Source organism: Pteropus medius, unplaced genomic scaffold, assembly GCF_902729225.1.
Source record: "Pteropus medius unplaced genomic scaffold, Ma_sr-lr_union100, whole genome shotgun sequence".
Taxonomy (NCBI): Eukaryota; Metazoa; Chordata; class Mammalia; order Chiroptera; family Pteropodidae; genus Pteropus; species Pteropus medius.
The window spans coordinates 7,245,091-7,266,915 of NW_024342471.1; the positions used below are offsets into that span (position 1 = coordinate 7,245,091).

At 43.7% G+C, this 21,825-nt stretch overlaps 1 protein-coding gene across 1 annotated transcript; it reads left to right on the forward strand.

Moving 5' to 3' along the window:
• Positions 1-13,709: 13,709 nt before the first annotated feature.
• Positions 13,710-21,587, forward strand: BPIFA3 (BPI fold containing family A member 3). The gene is made up of 7 exons (XM_039863714.1): positions 13,710-13,833; positions 16,452-16,602; positions 18,412-18,519; positions 19,189-19,338; positions 20,532-20,616; positions 21,003-21,066; positions 21,583-21,587. Exons 1-7 carry the CDS (start codon positions 13,710-13,712, stop codon positions 21,585-21,587), a joined length of 687 nt encoding a protein of 228 aa, XP_039719648.1.
• The last annotated feature ends 238 nt before the right edge of the window (positions 21,588-21,825 follow it).

Below are 21,825 nucleotides of genomic sequence, written 5' to 3' on the forward strand. Positions count from 1 at the left end.
TTGTGTGGGACATGCTCAGAGGTCAAGGGTGTGTCTAGAAATTTTTGGCATTTAAATGTTTGATTGGGTTTTGCGGCCCATGTTTTTCAACTTTGACCCAAGGACTCTAAGATGTGGGCTTTCTCCCCATTCTTCAGATAATTGACTTCCAACATTCAATAAAGAAACTCTTCAGCAAATCAATAAGCCCACTGAAGTCTGATGTCCAGCTCACCAACAAGGACAGCCAAATATGTGAGTACTCTCTGATCACTACCCCCAAGTCCAGCCTGTCCTGGTTTGTTGGTTCGTTAGAGCTCTCCCCACATTTCCTGACTCTGCAGAGGCCCTTCCTTTAGCTAAGAGTCCTTCCAGCTCAGATGGCCTGAGATCTACTTGTTGAGAGAAATTCACTGGGGGTAGAGGCAAGAGCTGAGGAGGCACTGAAGACAGGGGCTCAGTCTCTTTGTCTGGGAAGAGGAAGGCTGCTCATAAGTTATGTGAGCACCACCAGTCCCTTCCCCTCTCTGAGCCTCAACTTCTGCCCTTGTTAAATGGGAGGTTATAGCATCTACCTCCATAAGACTGTTGTGAATATTAAATGAAATAATATGTGTAAGTGCTTGCACAGCTCCCTGTCCTCAGTAAGCTCCCAATCAGCAGTGACAACAACCTCAACAACAATAATGTGGTAATTATAATAATTGTTGCTATTTGACTACCAGAGTGTAGAAGACTCATCCAAAACGCAATTCTCGCTCTCATCCTTATCTCAATCTGCTTATTCCTCAGCCCAGCTCATCTTAGCTAATGGCAACTCTACCTATCCAGTTGCTCTAGCCAAAAATCTTGATGTTGTCCTTGGCTCCTCTCTTCCTCTCATGCTGGACATGATCATTCCAAGATGCACTAAAGTAAGAGCTTCTTTTTGCTCAGAGCTGTATTCCCAGGGCTTATAACACATAGTAGCTATGTGATAAATTACATGATTAATGAATGAGTAACCTTCTTTGCATATGATCAGTTTCTGCTCTGCATGGGACCTGCTTTTGCACAAAGCTGGGGCCACTTGTAGTTGGAGCCACAACTTTCAGTTGTGTTGTTTCTTCACCCAGGGTACAGGTGAAAAGCCTTCAAATCCTTCAGGTCTTCTTCAAAAACTTCCCTAATAACAAAGGGGCTGAGTTAAATGCACCATTGAAAATTTTTGTGCTTGTGAAGTAAGTAACAGCTGCAAGTTGCATGCACGGCTCTATCCACTTTTGCACAGGTGTGTGGGGGTATGGGAAGCAGCCATAACTAATAGGCGTCCACCACAGCTTCAGCAAGATTCATTGTGTGACTGGAACAAAGTGCCCACTCTCTTTGGCCCTGGGTTTTCCTACATGTAGAATCACAAGCCTACATAACATTTGAATGCTTCCAACCTGGGGTCTCTCTATGGAAAGCAGAGGGGTTCAGTAGGTTTTCTTTCCCTGCTTCATCCAGAGAGCCCCCACCTTCATTTATTTAGACTTAATGAGCCAACTCAGCTCTGATTGAATACGACTTAAGACAAGAACACAGAATCTGCTTAGACCACAGTACTCCCTGGCATCATTGCTCAGAGATGCCTAGAGATGGCCCACAGACATGTTTGGTCTGCACAGTGTATTTTCAGAGAGGGTGAGCATTCTTAAATTCATCACTACCTTCACCTTTCTCCATGAAACTAGCCCCCCATCCACTTCATTCATTTCCATTTCAATCCTAGCCCCCAAGGCAGTGGAGTTTGAGACCTCTAGAAGAACTTTCCAAGGTCACAGTTTCTCAGTTTTGATAAGCTCCCATACTTAGAATTAACTGTCCCTTGAACCAGAGGTAGTGGGTATTGCCTAGAAATTAGACAGATTTACCCTCATCTGTAAGGATTAGGGACTGAGTCAGGAACACAAAGGCACCTTTACACTGCTATTTCCTGCTTCTTTCTCATTCTCCCAACTGAAGAGTGACATTATATTATTCTTTCCACGAAGGCATGACCATCTGACTGAGGAGATAAGTTCTACTGGGGCATTAGATAAACAGAGAAACAGGAAGTATGCAAGAAAGGGAAGGCAGAGTTGGCTGGAGCGGTCAGGAAGGGATCTCTGAGGAAGCCAGTTGGCTGGACCTAAAAGGGTGGTAGAAGATGAAGAAGTCATTCCAGGAGAGAGAAACAAAATAGGCACAGAGAGGGTGGTGAGGGGGAACAGTGATGAGCACGAGGTTATTTAAACTGAATGATTAATTTTAAGGAACCATAGAACGTAGGTAAGAGCAGAAGGGCAAGTCTGGGTCCTGGAGTGCTGTGGAAACAAATGGTAAACGTGAAGCAATTTGGGGTCAACTGAGCAAAGAAGTGATGTGAAGAAAGGGGAATCTGGGAGAAATTAATTTATTCTACAAATCACTTTCATTCTTCATTTAGAGTCACCCCAACCACAAGTCTACTGGGGAAAACATACAGAAAAACTTGAAAATCATGATAATCAATAATTTGGGAGCTAAAGTAACTTTACAAACCCAGATTATTTCATTTTTTTTTAGTCTTGAGTCAGAGCTTGGTGGGATGGATCTTTTTAATTGAATTAGAAGGAAATCTTCCTAGAAAGAGACTTAGGGAGTGAGGAAGTAGCATTTATTATGCTCCCATTTGCAACCAGGCACTGACGAAGTGCTTCACAGACATGATTTAATGCTTCAAGTCAAAAAACAGCATCTGTGAGACCGGAGGTGAGTTAATAAGCCTCTCCAAAACTCAGTTTCCTTATCTGTAAAATAAGTATAAATAATCATAAAATTAACAGCTAACTTTCATTAAGCACTCCGGCGCTGTGCTAAGTATCTTACATGAATTTTCTTATATTATCCTCCAATCTCATGCCCTAGGTAACAATAGTATCTCCATTGTTTTCCACTGCTTTTGTTTCCAGATTAAGAAAAAGTTTCAGGGAGAGTCAGTGACTTATTCAAGTCACATAGCTGCCAAATGTCTCAGCTGACATGTGACCCCAGGGTAGTCAGTCCTCAAAAGCCCTCTACCTGGTTGTTCCCTAGAAATTGGCTTAGAAGTTGAACTTGTCTTAATTACTCCAATCAGGCTTTATTGGTAGAGTCCTCCTCCTGACTCTTGCATATTTCCTTGTCTTTCAGATGTGTCCCTTAATTAATTCATGGCTCTATAACCTAAATCCACAGCTGGCTAATGAACTATAGTAATGCTGGGGGTGGGAAGGGACAGGAACTGCAGGAGAAAGTTCAGACTCTTCCTTCACCCTGTCATCACATCATCCTCAACACTTCTCCCAGACCAAAATTTTCTTCCTTCCCTGCTGAGGAAGAATGGCCCCTAACAATAACTCTTCTAATAAACTCGGCTCCCATTTACTGAGGGGGTCCTGTGCGCCAAGCCCAGGGTAAAATACTCTGCCTGCACTAGCCGTTGAAGCTCTACCACTAGCTAAGTACATGCCAGTTTCAATTCTGTTCTGGTCTTCAAAGCTTAAGGAAGTTGAGATATAAATGGAAGATTTTCTAGGGGAGAAAAGCTGCCCAAGACCTCCTTCGCCCTCCTCCTAAATAGTATAATGTTGCAATAAGAGCAGAAAATTGGCCTGGTTTCAGCCCAGAGAAAAACTGTCTCCAGTAGTCTATCATCAAGCACCCAAAGTTTCCACATCTGCCAGAACCACGTCTGCCAGGGCCTGCAGCTCAAGTCCCCAGCAGGAATCTAAAAACCAATAGAATTGCTGAGTTAAAAGAACTCTTTCTTCATTCACTGTATTTTCACTTATCCTATCAAGTGCTAGATGCTGGAGTTTCTAAAATTCCTTTAAATGACTCTCCCAGCAAGCATTTTTCTGACCACAAACCTCCACTGATAGGCAGATCACTACTTGTGAGGTGGGAAGCTTGGGGCAGTTCATCTGGATGAGTCTTGAAGCTCCCAAAACTCAGTACCAAGCCTCACTCAAAGTAAATGTGGGTTGGATAGCCTGACTGACACCCTTGCCCTGCCAATATTGGGACACAACTTTGGAGGGGTGGCCCGGCAAATGGGGATTCTGGCTGCTATAATGCAAACTTCTTTTACTGCCTAATTTCAGTATAGAGCTCTTACGTGATTAGCTTGGAAGGGAGTAGTTGTTCCCAATTTGTGAGTGAAGAAACCAAGGCCCAGAACTGTCACTGCAGTGATCAGAGGCAACCAGTGACAAAGCTTCCAGCCGGGCCTCCTGTCTCCAAACCTTTGGCTCATTTTCTGATCCTGCTCTGCCCCCAGTTTGAGCAGGGAAATCTCCTTTGCTCTCTCTGGTCTTCCTTCACTCCCATGGTCTAAGGTATCTGTTTTGCATTCTAGATCTGATATTGCAGCCAGGCATGTACCAACTTACCATCTAAATAGCCTCGAAGTGAAGCAGCCACACTAATACCAAAGAGACCAGAGCATATTTCCATTCCTTAGTGATGGCTCTTGGCCTTTAGGGTCATTATAAATGTGTCATTCACTTATTTATAAAATTTCAGTGAAACATCTACAATGTGCTAGATTCTAGAGATACAGCCATGAGCAACAAAAATACTCTGCTCTCCTGGAGATTGTATCCTAGCTGGGCATACAAACGATGAACTAGGAACTAAATACATAGTCAACTAAATTTCATAAGGTGGTGGGTACCATAAAGATAACAAAGTTGGAGGATGTAAGAGACAGTGACTAAGGTGGGAAAGGAAGGCAATGTGGTTGGAGTGTGGAAAGATCTCAGTTATAAGAGGTATCATTACAAGGATGATATCTAATGAAGAAATGGAGAGGAGATTCTATAAAAGGAGATGCCATTATTCATGCATTATGTATTCATTTGTAGCTATTCTGTGCTGAATACTCTCTGCTCAAATGTCACCATCTCAGGTCTTTCCATAAAGGCACATCTGCCACTCTCTTCCCTACTTCATTTTTCTTTACAACATTCATTACATCTAACTCCCTACTACTTGTTTCTTTTCTATCTCTCCTACTCGAATACAGACTTTGTGAAGGCAAGGACTTCATCTTAGTCCCTGTTTTACTCCAGGTGCCAGGATCATAAAGATGAATTATACCTGGCCCCTGACCGCAAAAGCCCTCAGCTGAATAAGGGATAAGACAAATAGGTCATTTTATGTGCATCAAGGTACTCTGGTTGAGTTTCTGTGGAAGTAGAGAAGCAAGACTCAGCAGACCTGCCAGAGGACTTCTAAGAGGAGGACTTCAAAGAGGAGGCAGGATTTAAATTGGATCTCAAAGGGTGATTAAGAGTTTCTTTGTTTGGAAAATGCATTAAAAGCAGAGGATACAGCATGTGCAAATATATAGGAGTAGGAAAGAACCTGGTACTCTGGACAATGGGAAGAAGCTCTGTGTGTCTGCTCATAGGTATCACAGGGAATGGGGTAGAGGCATCCTCCTCTGAGGGGTAAGGATAAGTTTATAGTGAACCGTACACATGCTTGCTGAGGATAAGTATGCATGTGATGGATTGAGCCACCAGGAACATAAAAATTGAGTGGTTAACAACATAATTGAATCTATGCCCTTGGTTTGCTGAGTTTAGTTATGTAATATTCTAAATCAATGCTATCCAACAGAAATATAACATGAATTTTCTAGTAATGACATTTTTAAAAGGAAAAAAGCAGATTATATTAATTTTAGTATTTTATTTACCCAATATATCCAAAATATCATATCAACATGTAATCAATATAAAAATTATTAGTGAAATATTTTATATCACATTTTTTGTACTAAGTCTTTGATATCCAGTGTGCATTTTATATTTACAGTACATTTTAATTTGGACCAGTTGTATTTCAAGAGCTCAATATTCACATGTAGCTAGTGGCTGCCATATTGAATAGTGCAGCTCTAACAAAGCTAATTTACTACTAGTTACAAAACCTTGAAAGACCTAGAGCATCTCACTTTATCCTCACCAATACATCTAGGCTGCCATCTATCATAGAAGACCCACAGACATGTTTGATTCAGCCCAGAAAGTGTTTTATAAATGTAAATGAGTTGCCAATATTGAAATGAGAAATATATCTTTTGATCAACCAGGGCATCCAGCAATGTTTTGCATCCTTGTGTCATGAAGTAGGCCAAGGTGAGAAGGAAGATCCATCTTAATTGATGAGAAGGAGTCCAGAAATTGTCATTAGGGATAGGTGGTGGATGGCTATACAGAGAGGTATATAATTCAGCACCATGGATAGTGGACAGCAGTACCAGTGTGATGGGAATTGGGGAGAGTAAAGGAGCTCTGCGCTGGCTTGCGGCTTCCTTAAAAAGGGTACAAAGTTGACTAATATCTCGATTATTTCACACAGAATCAGGTCCTACTTGCTGGTCTCTTCTCTAGAATGTCCACCACACTCGAGGCCACCATCTGTGTAGATGTTCATGTTGATTATTTCGCTTCTGTCTAGAATTTCATTGCAGACCCTGGTCCCAAAGATCCCTTATTTATCTGGGTATGAAGGCTGTAAATTACCAGTATCTATGTGTTGATGCCTCATAACCTTCCCACAATAAATTTGTGAATCTCCGAACTGTGGATTGGCCTACTTCCATAGCGTCATGTGGGCAGAGGCAACAATAGTCAGAAATGGTGGTGAGTCTGGTCAGGATAATGGAAGTTTGGAAGGTGGGGGAGTGGAGAGTATGCTTCGGTTAATTTATCCTTTATCTCAAAAATACCTGGACACTTTTGGCCTAGAGTTTCCCAAAAGCTAAAGAATAAGGCTTCCTGTCTTGTCTGAGATGTTTTCTGAAGCGTTTCTCTGATCTTGAGTAGCTTCCCCCTCTTGGCCATAATCTCCTCACTGTTAAGTGGGAGTGCTGATCTCATTATCTAAGTGCTTCCAGGCAAGAACAGTCTACAAAATTGTGGTTTATTAGAGAAAATTTATCCTGTCCTTGGTAACCCTATTTTTCTTCCCTTTATCACGAAACTTCTCTAAAGACATATTGTTATTTACTGTCTCCACTTCCTCACCATCATCTACCACTCAGTTTTGGATAGTCTGGCTTCTTCTCCCAACTCCTCAAAATAACTTGCCCTAGGTCATCTACGACCTCCTTCATGGCCAATACCAGTGAACCCCTTTATTCAGTGTTCACATTCCTCAAGTTATTAGCAAAGCAAATAACACTTTGGATGACTATTCCAGCCTACTCCCCACATGCTCCTCCTTCTCTTTTTCTTCCTTGTGACTACCTTGATTCATTCCTGGCACTCTTCTGTGCATTTTACATACCTTACATCACTTACTCTTTTAAATCAATTATGTTGGTTATCAAGCATTTGTCTCTTGGTTCCAAATCCACCTTTCTGTTCTCTGCTTTGTGCTGCTAAGTCTGGGACTCTGAAAAACCACATAACATCTTTGCTGGTTTGCTCCTTGTTAGGGTCTGCCAATAGGGGTTATTAAAGGGAAATTTTAAGGCCAAAGAAGGAGAAAAGAAAGCTCTTCTTTCTTGTTTGCTAACTATTTCTCTAAACCTCAACCAGCAATTGTTCTTCACCCAATCAAGGAAAGTTGGTTTGAATTTACAAGCTTTTTTAAATACTCCCCAAACCAGTCTTACCATGCCTCTTCAGAATACTGCACTGGACTCCAACATCCTACAGGACCAGAACCAGCTAAGCAGTGTCTCCTCCTCAGAAGTCTGAATCCAGTCTCCTCATTTTCCTTCCTAAAAACTTGTAGGTTCTTACAGCTCTTTTGCTCCCCAGCTCTACAGTTGATAGCTGCTCATTATAGCTGCTATCTATGTAATAGCTCAGTGTTAATCTTCCACCTTTTCAGTCCTCTAATACTATTTAACTACTTCTTTATATTAAATTGTTTCTTAAAATGAATATGTGGTGGTTGTTTTTGTTTTTGTTTTTTACCAGACTCTGATTGATACAGCACTTGGTCCCAAGAGCAGTTCCAAGAACCAGACCCTCAAAGGTGGCATTAGTTTGGTCATATCCTTGGGTTTGAATGCAGTGCTCAGACCTTTTTCCCAGTGAAAAATGAGATGATAGTGATGTGTGGCATGCAGCGGCATCACAAGTAATCAAATTAATGCCTACGATTGAATTGCGATAAAATGTTTTTCTGAAGCAATTGGTTTAGGGAAGCTGGTGGCTGCTGAACTTAACCATTATGGTATTCATGATGTCCACAAGGACTGTGGGATGATGTGGCTGCTTCTGAGTGAACAAGAGTATTTACAGAAAGCAAAGGATAAATCTGCATGGCATCCAGACAAGCAGAATATTTCTATGATTATCCTAAAATAATTATTTTTTTTCTTGTAGTTGCAAAGCTTATTTCACAGATAATCAGAAATAAAATTTAGTTATGGGGCTACATAATTATAGTGTAAGTTAAAGCCATAGCCTCAATAAGTTGTTCCTGTAAAAGTTAAGGCCTTAATTGAGAAGGATTGGGGTTCTGGGACTTAGATTGGAACACGTAGGTGAATTCAAAGAAAGTTTAAAATCTTGAATCTCAGAGTCACCCTGAGTTTGCAGTACCAACAAAAGTGCCACCAGCCTTCCACTCCTTGATAACTCTGTAATAACTTCAGCTGGGGCAATTTCTTTGCAAGGTGATGCCCATTAGGTCAGAGCCTCTCACCTAATTTCCAGTCAAAAGCCATTTACCAAAGATTCTGAATTTAATATTAGATCTCAGAGCTGAAAATGATTTTAATGGTTTACTGTGTTGGTTACTGGAAATTGAACTCAACAATGGCCTTCATTTAATGAGGCTGAGATCCCAGAACTTTCCAGGTTTAATGTAAAAAAAAAAAATTGAAAGGCTTAGGAAAATGGGACTTTTAGAGTGGATTTATCTTTTGCAAACACATGCACCCCTACCATTATGTCTCCTGAGAGAGTCCAATGGACAATCCCTTGGCTAAGAAATTGAGAAATGTATTAGTGAGGAGAGCATCAGCAACCTTGAAAAGCTCTATGAGGGCTGTTTTCTGTTGCTTGGAAACGCTGCTGTTGAGAGGGTCTCCCTGATTTCAGTGAGGATGATGAGATATAAGAGTAAAAAGAACAAGTGACAGGGTGTAACTGGGAGAAACAAGATAGCATGTTCATTGTAATGAATAGCAAGGATGAATTAATAATCAAAATATTTGGCAATTACTAATTGATCACAGGTTCCCTATAAAGGAAATAGATGGTCTACCTACTAAATATTTACTGATCAGGGAGATCTCCAGGTTTAGAATCCCAAAACCTGAATTGGATTGCCAAAATGGAGAGTCAGAGCCTCTCACCTAATTTCCAGTCAAAAGCCAGTTCAGAATCAGCAATCCCTTGGTTGAAGAGAAGGAAGGGATTATGCAATATTGCCATAGCATATACTGTAAGTCTTCCTTCAATTCTCTCTCAAATTGGCCTGTCGATATTTATTAGAATCAAGGTGCACTGTGGAAAAATACACAGAATTTTGGGAGATATAAAATACTGGCTCTGAATTTATCCTATTTTCCAAGAACACAAAATATCTCTTCCACCTCTCCAGGACACCCCAGGACCCAGAACAGGTGTTATTATCCTTTGTCAAACCGGATATTCCATTCAGAAAGGGACCCCACACCCCTCCCACCCCACCCCCATTTTTGTCTTTGGGTTAAAGTTCCAGTCTCTAGTCTTACAAAGGACTATTTCTACCAAGGATGGGATAAATGAATGCTTAAATAAACAATGAATCCCGTTCCTTAGAAGAGTGATGCTCATAGAATGGACTAACCCGGCCCACCCCACTCTGAGATTCAAAAATGGGGCACAGGAATCCAGATTTTATGCTTCCACTCATTCTGTTGCCCCCTGGAGTTTGAGTACCTCCACTTTTGGCCGGGGACCTAGAGCTGTCTTAAAGCCCAGGGAGTGGGGCAAAGTGGCCGCCCCTGTGACCTGGCCACCTGAGGTAGGTGTTCGTGTGCAAACACCTGCACAGCCTTTGGTTTGGCCAGCGGAGGCTCCTGCCTCCTTGCACTGGACTGCCCCTCCCTGAAGCCATGGACGTGAGCCAAGGTGTGTCTGGGGCACACGGGAACTTCTCATCCAATAGACTCAGCCACACCCATCTTCCTTCGTTCCTCCAACCTGCTGAACCCTTTCCCACCTCAAGGCCTTTGACCTTGCGGTTTCCTCTGCCAGGCACACCTTCCCTCTATCTACACCCAGAGCCAACTCCATCTCCTCCTCCTGGACTCAGTTCAAACGTCGCCTTCTTGAGAGACCTTCCCCAGCCCTTGTCTAGAGTGGCCTCCTTGCTATGCCCAATTTTGCCCCACTTTTCCCTTTAATACAATTTGTAATTATTTCACGTATTATTTATTTCATCTTGCTCTGATATTCTCACCAGATTATAAGCTACTAGAGAAGCAAGGTGTCTCATTGCCCAGAGTCAAGCACAATGTCTGGCCCACAGGAAAGAATGGTTGAATCAGTGGTTAATATATAAATTTTTCTCCAAGCAAACTTCTTGAAAGCCAATTACCCCGAGCAGCAGGAGTTTTAACCCGTGTCAATACACATGCCTTAGGAGGACCTGCTACTGTGAGCAACATTTTTTAATTAAGTACATTTTTTTTCTGAACAGACAAACCAAAGTGTTCATCACATTTTCAAAATGTTCCACACTCCAAAAGTAAAGAAGCTCGTTCTAAGGAAAATTATTTAAAATAGTAAAAGAGATTGGTAATGGATGAGGTTTGGAGTGTCTGGCAGCTCCATCTTTCTAAGGAAACAGCATCTCACCACTCTGGGAAGGGCAAGAGAACCTGCTGGGATGGCAGCTCGGCCTTGTCTGGGCTGGAAGCTCTACAGGCTACTGGGTTTCTCATAGTCCCCATCCCCTCATGGGTGGCATGATGGTGGAATGAAATCACACACACAACAGGCTTAGTGCAGTGACTGAGGCCCACCAAATAAATGTCAGCACTGCTATCCTTGGAGGCAATTTTGTAGGTAGCTGCTTATGGAGGAGCGTTCCTCATTCCTCCAGTGCCCTCTTTGGGCAGGGAGGGCACCCAGCTAACTTGTAGCCTTTCCCTGAAATGTCAGCTCAAACTCCATCTCCTCGGGGAGGGCTTTTCTCTGATTATCACCCTCCTCAGTGGCCTGATTTCCCTTCAATGTGCCCTTGCATAACACTTCCCACCTCCTCTTCACACAAGGCCACACTTCATAACCATATGACAGTCGAAGATCATCAGTCTCCCCATGGATATATGAGCTTCATGAGGATGAGGAACCTGCCTGGCCACTCTCCATTGGATCCCTAGAGCCCATGGCACCTGGCACTTAGTCAGCATTCAATGACTTTAGCTACTTTGTGCCTTGAATGAACAAGAGCAAAGCCCACCATTTGATCAGATATCTACAAGCTCCCCCTAAGCTCAGGACCATCATGGCCATGGTTGCCATTCAGCATCCCCAGCTATGCAGCCCACCCCTGGTCGTAACTCCTGCCTGCTGGAATTGCCAAACAGCCCATGCTATCACTCACAAATGTGCTCCAAAGGTGACTCCTTGACTCGCTATGCACTTCTGGTGTCCCAGGCACCATCTCTATGTTCTTCGTACTTGGTGGCATTCACTCTGCCAGCTTCCCTGGTTTACAGGTGAGGAAGCTGGAGCTCAGAGAGGTGAGGATGAGGACAACAGCAATTATAGTAACACATATTTGGAGCATTGCCCTGCCTGTGATTCCTTGTAATCCTCACTACAGCCCTGAGCTCTGCACTATTATCACTCTCCTTCTACAGACCTAGAAACTGAGTCTGCCGAGAGAGAGCCAGGATTCCATCCTGGTCTGTGCCACTCAGAAGCCCACACTCTTAACTGCCAAGTGCTCACGCATCAAGCTGGCTGTAAAGCCAGGGCACCTACCCCCAAGCTGTGCCTTCCTGAAACCAGGCTCTGAAAGTCTACACAGCATTATTTCTTTAGACATAGTGGCCCTGAGAACCACAACCTGTGTTGAGGGTGAAACTGACAATCCAACCCACCCCCAAGTTCAGACCTCAAAAGAACCAAGGACAACAGGTTTGTTTTTCCCAACAGTGCCCCCTCTTCTCTAATTTTCTTGACCAAAAATAACAAAATCCCAACTGATTACACAAGACCAGGAAGACTACAAAAGTACATTTCAAAGTAATTGATATTCTACAAACATCCCCAAGGGAAGCATGAACCCTGGGAGAGGACCTCAAATTGGAAAAGCCATCATGCTGAACTAATTCTTTCGGTAGGATATCTTATGAAACCAGAAGCCAAGCATTCAAGGATGGCCGCTGGGCTTCTGGGAAGTTTTCAGAAGACCCTGCACATCCTCTGCAGCCTGGGTAAGAGCACGGAGAGTGACAAGCACCTTTGTCTCAGAGCTCACAGCAGCTGAATTGTGTGGCCCAGACTCCTGGGGCCTGTGTGGCTGCAGGGTGATAGACAAGGGACAGAGTGCTAGCAGGTGATGTCACAGAGAATGCCAGAGGAATTTTCAGGGCCAGGGAGGCATCTCAGAGTTTGGCTTTTGCTCTGCATATAATGGGAAACTTGAGAGGGTTTTAAGCAGAATGCTATGGTCTGATTTATGTCTTTAAATGGTTGCTCAGGCTGCTGTGTGGAAGAGATTGTAGGTGGGCAAGGAAATAGAAACAGGAGATGACATAAGACACCCCCACAATAGTTCAGGCCAAGACAGTGGCTGAGGAGGAGTTGTTAGACATATTGGCAGGATTTCCTAAGAGATGGGTTGTAGGAGATGAGGAAAATGGAGTCAAGGGGAATCCAAGGGCTGGGCCTGGAGCAATTGGATGGATTATGGTGCCATTTCTTAAGATGGTAAGGACAGGGAGGTTTGAATTGAATTCTCTCTGACCCCCAACCCCAAAGCAACAAGATATATTTAATTCTTTGGCTTCAAGACTTTCTGTCCCCCACCTATAACTCTTATTCACAAACCCTCATCCAGCCAGCCAATTATCATTCATTCATTTCATTTAACAAGCTTTTGTTAGTAACTACCACATGGTAAACATGGGAGGCACTGGACACATGAGGATTAATTAGACTCACAGCTACCCTCAAGAAACTGATAATTTGGTGTCACAGAGAATGCCAGGGGCATTCAGAGATAAGCTATCCTCACTTATTCATATATTGTCATTTAGCCATCCAACAAACATTCACTAGCACTTAGTTTCTAGAAAACAAGCATCATGGTAGGCTTTGAGGATGATCTTTTCCTTAAGAAAGTCCTGGTCCATTTGAAGAGCCTAGGATTAGTCATCTTCACCCATTCACTCATTCATTCATTTATTCTCTGAAGAGTCACTAACATCCAGCCTCTCCCAGTGGAGAACCCTCCTGCTGGATGACACAACAGTGGGTTCTACCGGACGTCTCCTAGCAACAAGGCCTCCTACTGGAGCCCTGCCCTCCCCGCAGGTTTATACCTGCTGCATTTACCATGTGAGCAGCTGCCTGAGCCCATCACAACATCTCCCCACAGCATGCTGGGGGCCAACTCTGGTGTCATCGTCCCACAGAAAACCATGAGTCCATCCATCCCAGAGTCTACACCTGCAGCCATCTGCCTGGGTACCATCTGACCTTTCTTGACACCCACACATCCCAGAACCCAAGATGCCTCCACTCTGGAGACTCCTGGTCCTCCTCAGCTTGCTATTCTTGCTCTTGGCATGGCATAGGCAGCCCTGGCCTGGCCTGGCCAAGGCCCACATGGACAGCAAGTCTACCCTGGCAAGAAGTAAGTTAAGCCCATGCTCTGCCCACTGTCACAGGGAAGGTAGGAAAGACATCATGTGAACTTCACCACTGACTTGCTGAGGGACCTTGGGTCCATCATTTACCCTCTTTTCTTCCTTTTTTCTTAGACCTCAAAAACAGACGATTGAGGTAAAGTTGTTCATACACCAATTCATAGCACATCATTATCATCATGAATCATGGCAATACCTTTCTTTTATTTGATTTTATGTTATTTTTCTTTTATTCGCACCTCCATTCCCCTTTTCAACACGTGGTGTTTTGATTTACGTAAATGGTATTGCCATATAGATCTCATTGTTTTTGACTGGTTTCACTGGACACTATGCTATTGACATCTCTGGCTTCAGACTTACGTATGTATCCATGAGATGCCATGAGATGTATCCACGAGATTCCATGAGATGGATCCATGAGATCCATTTTCCTAGGGATAGAGACTTGAGTTTTCTGTAGACCATTATAAACTACACCGACATGAACATCCTTGCATGTGTCCCCATTAGGACCTGTGGAAGAATTTCTCTGGGATATACCCTGAAGGTGGATGACTGGGCCCTAAGGCAAATGCAAACTCAAAAACTTAATTTAAAGACTGCCAGATTGCACTCCAGAATAGCTGTGCCAGTCTACACTCACTCCAGTAATAAATGAGTATACCTGTCTCCCCATATTTCTCAACACTGAATAGTATCCATCTGTATCAGTCTACTTGTTCTGCCATAGCAAGACACCACAGACTGGTTGGCTTAAACAACAGACAGACATTTTCTCACAGTTCCAGAGGCTGGAAATCTAAGATCAAGATGCCCATAAGGGTGGTTTCTGGTGAAACCTCTTCCTGGCTTGCAGATGGGCACTTTCCTGCTGTATCTCACATGGCCTTTCCTCTGTGTATACACAGAGAATGCATTCTGGTGTGTCTCTTCTTATGGGGACACCAGTCCTATTGGATTAGGGCCTCCCCTCCCCTTATTACCTCATTTAATTTTAATTGCCTCCTTCAAGGCCCTGTCTCCAAATACAATCACATTGGAGGTTTAAGTCTTCAATGTATTAACTGCAGAGAAAGTGGGGACACAATTCAGTACATAATATTATCTTTCTAATTTTTTCCAGTCTGATAAGTAGTTGAATGATATCTAATCATTTTAGCTTGACTTTATCTGATTAGTGGGAAATTGGAGCATCTTATCAATTTCGTTAACTATTTTGACTTTTTGAATTCCTTGTTTTTATCTTTTGTTCATGTTATTATTTGTTTTCCTGGATTTCGTTTTATTTTGTTTTGTTTGGGTTCTTTTTTTTTTTTTTTTGGTCTTTTTTGATTTATGGAGGTGTTCATTTATTTTTGACATTAGTCCCTTGTCAGGCGTAAACATTGCTGACATTTATCCTAAACTATCATCTGTCAACATTTTTGGTAGGACCCTCACTGAACAGGAATATTTTCAAACTCACCAAATTTCATCTTATGATTTATGTTTGATGAGTTTTAAGCCCCCTTGTCCTGACCCTGGATTTTGCTTTTTTTCTAATAGCTTTTCCCACTGTGAATATGTTTATCCCTACAATTATATTTCATGTATCAATTAGGGTGCTTAGCTGCAAGTAACAGAAAACTCAACTCAAGCCTTTCCACATAACTGAAAGTCATAGGTAGGGCAAGCTCCAGGTTTGGTTCAATTAGCAGCTCAAAGTTGCCATCCAGAACTAGATTTTGTCTATGTTTTAGCTCTGCTATCATCATAGTTTCCTTCTCAGGCTGCTGGTTTCAGTATGGTAAGAAAATGGTAGCCAATGGCCATTGAAGCTACAGGATGTCTTGCTCCTTTCCAGTAAAGGAAAGAGAAAGAAACCTCCACAAACATAAAACATAAGATCTTCTTTTTAATCTGATGGGACCAACTTGAATTACGTGCCAACTTTGAAACTGAAAGAGTCACTATGCAATGATGGGTCAGATAATCAACAGCTTCATCTGGACCAGGAATTGGAGATAGTGCCTGAATCAGAAAAGGGTTCATATGGGAATGAGAGAATGGATGAATAAAAGGAAGGATGGGAGGATGAATGAATGAGTAGATGAATGGGAGGGTAGATGAAGGAATGGATGAGTGGGTGAAATGGGGAGGTGGATGGATGAATGAATGGATGGATGGATGGATAGATATCAGACTGTCGAATACTAGAGTCTGCTGCTCACAAATTCTCAAGTGCTACTACCATTATTTACCAAGAATTACTAAGAGTTCTAGGCATATTTATAGTTTCACTCTATCTTTGAAACTATTTAGCTAATGTATGTCTCTCCTACTAAACAGAAAGTTGGTTTCTGTGTTGACAACCAGTAGATATTTAATAAATATTCTTTGGATGAATGTTCTCAGTAATCCTCACAAGAATTCTATGAGATGGGTGTTGTTACTGCCTTACCACATGAAGTATGTGTTTCTCAGTGTTGGGGGCAGTGGAACGATATGCACCAAGCACTCAGCAGGAAGCATGTAAACCAGCTGCAACACAGGCTTCCTGAATCCAAACCCCCACCTTTTCCATGACATTGTACAAAGTCATTGGTTCCTTGTCCATTTCCAGTTATTGCCCAGGGTCTCATGAAGCACAATGCAGAGGGCCGAATTCAGAACATCCGCCTCCTGGACAGTATAAACGCCTCGTGGCAGATGGCCCCAGGGATGGTGGGCTGGCTGATCGGCAGCAGGAACTTCCAGCAGCAACAAGAAGGCAGGTAAGACCCTAAACTCCATCCCTGGCCCTGAGATTCTTTATAGAGCTCTGGGTCAGAAGTCAGAGCTGGGGAATAGAGGTTCAAGGTCTGGGAAGAGGGAAAGAAGGAAGATTGGAAGGAGGAAATGTAAGGCCCAATACAAAGATGAATGGGGGAGCTAACATAAGGGGTAATTTGGGGAGGTGGCATAGCAGGGTAATTAAAAGTGAGAGCTTGGGAGTAAAAGTTTCTGCATTTAAACCCTGTCTCTGCCACCAACCTTGGGGAAATTCCTAGACCACTCTGGCCTCATCTATAACATGGGTACCCAGAGCACAGCCTGGATAAACATACGGGGTACTAAAGGAACCCAGGACTAGAGTCAAACATTTGAGCCCCACTCTACTGCTTGATAGCTGTGTGACTCTGGGCATAGCATTCGAGCTCTCTAAGCTTCAACATGAGTCCTCATCAGTGAAATGGGCATAATAATTGTCCCTGCCTCCCAGAGTTGTTGGGAACTTTCTCTGCTACACGTAGTGGATGCATAGCCATCAGTAGCTATGATGAATCTCGCAGAACTGGGCCTGTCCTGCTCACCTCCATTTCTACTCCTTCCTCTTGACAGATGCAGGCCTCCTTAGCTTCCCAGTCTCAAAGCTGCTCAACCCCAACACCATTATAACAGCCTGGTGTGCCCTGGTGTGCCTTTCTCTCTGACTCAAATCCCTCATTCTCTCCATTTTAATGAGCACCAGTACTCATCAACAAGGTTTCCCTTAAAGGGTGCAGCCACAATCACCTTCCTGCATTCATTCCTTAAGAACTTGTTATAATTATTCACTGAGCACCTACTGTGTACCAGGACCTGGGCTGAGACTTGGGAATACAGCTATAAACCAGACATATGGTCACTGCCTTTTGGGATCTTAATCCCAATTAGTAAGATACACCACGAAAGTAAATAACCCATTTCAGGTGGAAACAAATGTCATGAAGACAAATTTAGCAAGATAAAGCGTGACAGTGAGGGGACTGATCAGGAGGACCTTTCTAAAGAGGTAATCCTTAAGTAGAAATGTGAATGAAGAAGCAAGTGGTATGAGGGGCAGTGAGTGGAAGGGCCCTGAGGTAGGAAGGAAATTACTGTGTTTGAGGGAGAGAAAAAGTCCTGTGTGGCTGGGTGAGCAAGGTGGCAGATGAGGCCAGACCCTGTAGGTCTAAAGGATTTTATTCCAAGAGCAGTGAGAAACTGTGGAGAACATTGAGTGAGGGGGTAGTTAGGCCTCTCTGGCTTCCACATGGAGAAAAATCTAAAGAGAGGCCAAGATCATGGCTGGGAGGCCCGAGAAACTAAAGCAGCTCTAGGCAGGAAGTGACGGTGACCTGAACCAGGAGAAAGCGATAGAAGTGGTGGGAAGTAACCAAACTCAGGATATATTTTGCAAGCAGAGACAACATGATGTGATAATTGTTTGAATGTGGGGATGAGAGATGGAGAGAAATCAGACAGCCCTGGGGTTTGGGCCTGGACACCTGGGCAGATGGTGGGACCATTGACTGAGTGGCGGAGACTTGGTGTGAGAACAGGCCCAGGGCCAGGGTCTGCTGTTGGCTGTGGGTTATACAAATCAAGTGTGTGGAACCCTTAGGAGCACTCAGAGTCAGCTTGCAGCCTAGGGCTCCTGCAGGTGGCTCTTGCCCTCAGAGCATCTGTGAGAGGCTCTGACTCCAATCTACTGCCAAGCCCTCTTTATAGAGGGCCCAGCCTTGTCAGCACAAGACCTTGATATCTAAGGTCTCTCACCCGTGTGCTCTTTCCTTGTGTAGCATCAACATCACCAACATTCAGTTGGTCTGTAGCGGGATCCAGACGTCTTTCCATAAGGAATGGTTCTTGGCAAACATCTCACTTGAATTCGACATTGACATGAGACTGTGAGTTATGCAGAAGCAGGGTCTGAGAGGGCCTCTTCCTCCTCACTGGGAACCTAGGAGCTGGGGCAGAATCTGGCAACCCAAAGAACCCAGGTTTTTCTGATCCCAGCCTGATTTTAAATCCTCATTTTCTAATTCACTTGCTGTGTGACCTTGGGCAAGTCACATCACATCTCTGAGCCTTGGTTCCTTAAGCTGAAATGTGGATGGCAATCATTGGTTAGCGGAGGCAGGTCATTTGTTCATTTAAACCTATGTGAGTTAACAACACTAATTTAAAAAAGAGAAACACTGTATCTCATCACCTTTCCCTTCTCCTGTTCAAACTATTCTTTAACATCCTCTGTCCCCAAGGAAAGGGGGCCACAGCTAAATGGTAAAAATATTAAAAATATAATGAACTCTCAACTTAAATTTCCAAAGGCCCTTAATCTGGTCTATTTAAAAGATTTTCAGAAGCCCCTCTGGCTAATAGTTTTCTCTTTAATCACTGACTGCAGGATTTAACATGCAGGGAACATGGAGTCCCACTGGGCTGGTTCGTTGAAGGAACCCGGAGTGTGGACATTGCCGTCCACACAGAGAACCACTCTGTGTTGCCTGTTTCCACCTCCTCTTCTTTCTCTATTCCCTTTTCCCTCCTCCTCCTCACTCTCTCATCCCCAGGAGGTCCTTCAATAACAAGATCTCAAAGACACATACACGTATGAACATCACTGTGGAGTTCTGGCTGGAGAAAGACCAGTTCGGCCGGAGAGATCTGATGATAGGCAGTTGCCATGTGGAGCGCAGCAGCATTCGCACAAAAGACCTAAATGAGTAAGGTTCCAGCTGTCCCTCCCCAGGGCTGGGCCCCTTCCTGACCCACCCTAGCTGTGGCCACACATCTCCACCACCTCCTAGATGAGCCCAAAATAGATCTCACCCTTTCCCCAGGATCTGCTCCGCCTCCTGCATCCCCTCTCAGTGATTGCCCTGACATCCTCCCAGAAACCAGACATTTCCTCCTTCTCACTCCCTGCAGCCCATTTTCACTGGCTCCCATCAGTGACTTCTGGAAGCCTCTGCTTGCTCCCTTCTCTGCATCGCCACAGACACTGTCCCGGCTCATGGTTCACTTCCTGGACCATTGTGGGAGCTTCATCTGGCTTCCCTTACTAGACCTCACCTCCTTCTCTCCATTCTCCTCCTTCAGCAGAAGTAACTTTCCCGCACGGGAATCCCCCAGCCCCTGCTCCAAATCTTCCTATGGTTCTCCAATGCCCTCTAAATGAAGAGCAAACTCTTAAATGTTACTCAAGGCCCTACTTATCCTCTCCCCTGCCCCACTCTGCAGCCCTTTGCCCTGTAAGTCTGTCTGAAGGACCCACCCATCCATCAACACACCATACATTTTCACACTACCATGCTTTTGCAAATGCAGATCCTTGTGCCTAGAACACCCTTCCTTTCTTTAAAGCTCCTCTTCATTACTTATTCATTCAATAAATATTTACTGAGAACCTACTATGTTCTAGGCATGGCATGCTTCATGCTAGGGATACAGTAGTGAACAAGACAGACAATAATATCTAGACTCTGGCTAACTGAGTCTGTCAACTTCAACAGACGAAATTCCTCAGGGGCAAGATTTATCTGATTTCTCTCTATAATTCCAGAATGCTGAAACAACTAAGTCCTCAGTGGATGTCCATTCATTTATTCATCGGATGTTCACTGAGAGCCTAGATCACACCAGACATTCATGGAGAGGACAATACAAGGGAAACACTGTGGACTCTGGAGCTCTATTAACCTGGTTCTAATCTAATCAACACTTAGTAGCTGTGTGACCTTGGGCAAGTCACATCACCTCTTTGAATTGTCCCTTTGACTATTGCTGACAATGATGCTTCTTGTATAGGGCTTGCTGAGGATTAAGTGACCATATAAGTTGTACTCAACACATAGCACCTAGCATGACATTGCCTGTATTTATCTGTTCCATTCTGTTTATTCACTTCTCTTTCTAGAGATATCCCACCAAAGATGAAACGTTTTCTTTACAATTTTAGAGATAACCTGGGAAAAGTTATCCCAAACCTGGTAGAAAGTCAGGTAAGTTTGAGAAAAATATTTTCACCTCAAGCATTCTTCAGTCTGAGGGTCAGGGTGTATATACATTGGCAGTTTAGCAGAGTTTAAAACCTTGGGCTTTAGATCCTGAAAGATCTCAATTAAAATTTTCCGTTTTGCCATCTACTAGCTATGTGTCCTTAGGCAAGTGACTTAGACTCTCTGAGCCTTGGTTTTTCCATCTGTATCATGGGAACCATCACAGTTCCTATTTCATGGAGATGTCATGAAGATTCAGGGACATAAAACATGGAAGTGCCACTTTTGCCATGAATCCATGTGGAAATCCAATGGAGTCTAAGCTTCCAGATACTAGTTTTCTTTTACCAGTCCCTGATCTGACTCTTCTCTCTGTTATGGTGGTCCAGGTATGTCCTCTGATCAGTGAAATTCTCAAGCAGCTGGATGTGAAACTGTTGAAAAGCCTCATAGGTAAGTGTCTACATCCTTCCAGGGAGGAGGACTCAGGATAGGCAAATGGCTAGAAGAAGTGCCCCCTGCTGAGGGGTATCTGCACGTGGTCTGAGAATACTTAGAGATGACCACATTATAATGACCATTTATTGTGCCCCAAGAAAGCTGAGACAGCAGAGAATACACCTACAAGTAGGCTGGGCCCTGCCAAGTCACCCGAACCTCCAGATTACCAGAGATGGTACCTTCTCCCAAGATCTCCACTCAATCCTTTAGGGAGCACTGGCTCTATCCCAAACATGAGATCACCTCACTCCAGTTACAAATAAACAGATACAGTCCCCACCTTCATGGAATTCACAGTCTAGTGAAGGGAAGACAAGAAACAAACAATTAGATATCATTTGAAAAGAGTTGTAATGCTCCGGGCACAGGCTCTTGGTCAGCATGGATAGGTAAGAGACCCTTCACTGTGGACCTGGGAGTTGAAGGGGTAACCACACCGGTGACTGATGCTGCCTCTTCTCCTTACAGGCTGATGCTCATGAACTCAACCAACTGTGAGTCTAGCCAACAATCCCCACACCAGGCACGAGTCCTCCCGCTGCCTACTGATGATCAGAAGGAGATTCCACATCTTAGAAATCTTAGGACCTTAAGTATCCCTCAGACTGCGGCTTCCACTGCCCTGAAAACTTTGACCACAGGCCCCGTGGATGTCCTGTTCTACTCCTATAATAATTCTAGCTCTGAAGGGTGCAGAGGTTCCTCTGCCTG

Bases quoted from the DNA above. Each gene is read 5' to 3' on its own strand.
- BPIFA3 (XM_039863714.1), top strand. From the start codon at position 13,710: ATGCCTCCACTCTGGAGACTCCTGGTCCTCCTCAGCTTGCTATTCTTG. The intron at 13,834-16,451 runs GTAAGTTAAGCC...GTCCATTTCCAG, and splicing joins CAAGTCTACCCTGGCAAGAA to TTATTGCCCAGGGTCTCATG. The intron at 18,520-19,188 runs GTGAGTTATGCA...CATCCCCAGGAG, and splicing joins TTCGACATTGACATGAGACT to GTCCTTCAATAACAAGATCT.